Here is a 1,263-nt window from a genome sequence, read left to right on the forward strand (position 1 = left end):
TTCTGGCACAGTCCATGACGTCATGGAGTTCTCCCAGGTTTAGCGTCACAAGGGCTGGTCGCGCTAAGCCTCCGCCCGGAGATCCTCCTGGCCGAAGCGATATCCCCGATACAAGGCGCTTGATTAGAAACGGGTTTGATCCGACTCTCAACCGGCGTACGGGTTTAGTGGCGAGTGACAGTTTAAAGGAGCCCTGGAGTAAATTTAGCTTTAATTATCTTCATTGAGGTAAGCGCGACACGAGATACAAAATGTGACTGAGAGAATTAGCTGATTAGTCAGACAAAAATGTAAATGAGACCTCTACATGAACTGTTTTCGCACATGCGAGCCTAAACAAGCTTGATCACATAGTTTCCCTCATGGGAAGCAAAAACTTAAAGTTCCATGACAACACCCAAACGAGGGATTTAAACCCTTTCCCAGGCTATAAATGAAATCTGCCAACGAGGTGGCTGACCTTGCGTTATCGCCCATATCTGGTGATATGGGAGACTGCTGATCTAGCTACTGAATATATCAAGGCCATGTAATTTATTCCTATCCCCTCAACCCACCACATAAGCAGGTATTCATGAGCTTCGAAACGAGATTTAAATGAGCTTTATGGAGGTACGCGTCAACGTACAATATTGTACATACCGCAAGTCAGATGCAGGTTGAACTGGAAACGTTTGTTGTTGCTATGCGACCGGCCAAACTGGTGTCGGAGTTGGATGACACGTGCAAAAAGGTTTCCATCACGCCACCAACGCCTGGCCCTCCGACCCCGCCCTGTCAGGCTTATTTAGGGGGAGAGCAGGGGTCAACAAACAAAAATAGATTTATCATTAGCCATGAGCACATCTCTTGAATACGTGATCACTGGGCTATTCTCTTAGAGGAGACCGTTAAGTTATTCCACATCATTGTTAAATTAATATGTATAGATACTAAGTGCGTTAAGGTATTTACGAATCGCAAAGAACATCTCTCAGGGCCATCACGGGGAATAATTCTAATACACCTTTCTGCTTCTGTCAGATAATACATTTTTCTTTCTTACTGTCGCAGGACATCTGTCACATTTTCCTAATAGTGGGACTGTGTTAAAAGCATGGTTCTTGATCTGATTATAATAGAACCATCATCGGCCCACTATCGATCGTATACGCTGTAACACCAAGATCAAGAATGAAAAAAGCCTACCAACTATATGAGATGTAGTGACGATCTATATGTTTCTTAACCAGCCTACGCAATGAAAGGGTAAAAAAAAATCCT

The 1,263-nt window shown here is 43.9% G+C and overlaps 1 protein-coding gene across 1 annotated transcript in view; it reads right to left on the reverse strand.

Annotated features, from left to right (window-relative positions):
• LOC119591758 overlaps positions 1-1,263 on the reverse strand; it is a 22,399-nt gene that overhangs the window by 5,542 nt on the left and 15,594 nt on the right. The window contains exons 13-14 of the mRNA XM_037940504.1: positions 1,046-1,083; positions 10-193 (exon numbers count right to left, since the gene is read on the reverse strand). Of these exons, the coding sequence (XP_037796432.1) occupies positions 10-193; positions 1,046-1,083 (222 nt within the window). The remainder of the gene's footprint in view (positions 1-9; positions 194-1,045; positions 1,084-1,263) is intronic.

Source organism: Penaeus monodon, chromosome 29, assembly GCF_015228065.2.
Source record: "Penaeus monodon isolate SGIC_2016 chromosome 29, NSTDA_Pmon_1, whole genome shotgun sequence".
In the NCBI taxonomy this organism is placed as follows: domain Eukaryota; kingdom Metazoa; phylum Arthropoda; class Malacostraca; order Decapoda; family Penaeidae; genus Penaeus; species Penaeus monodon.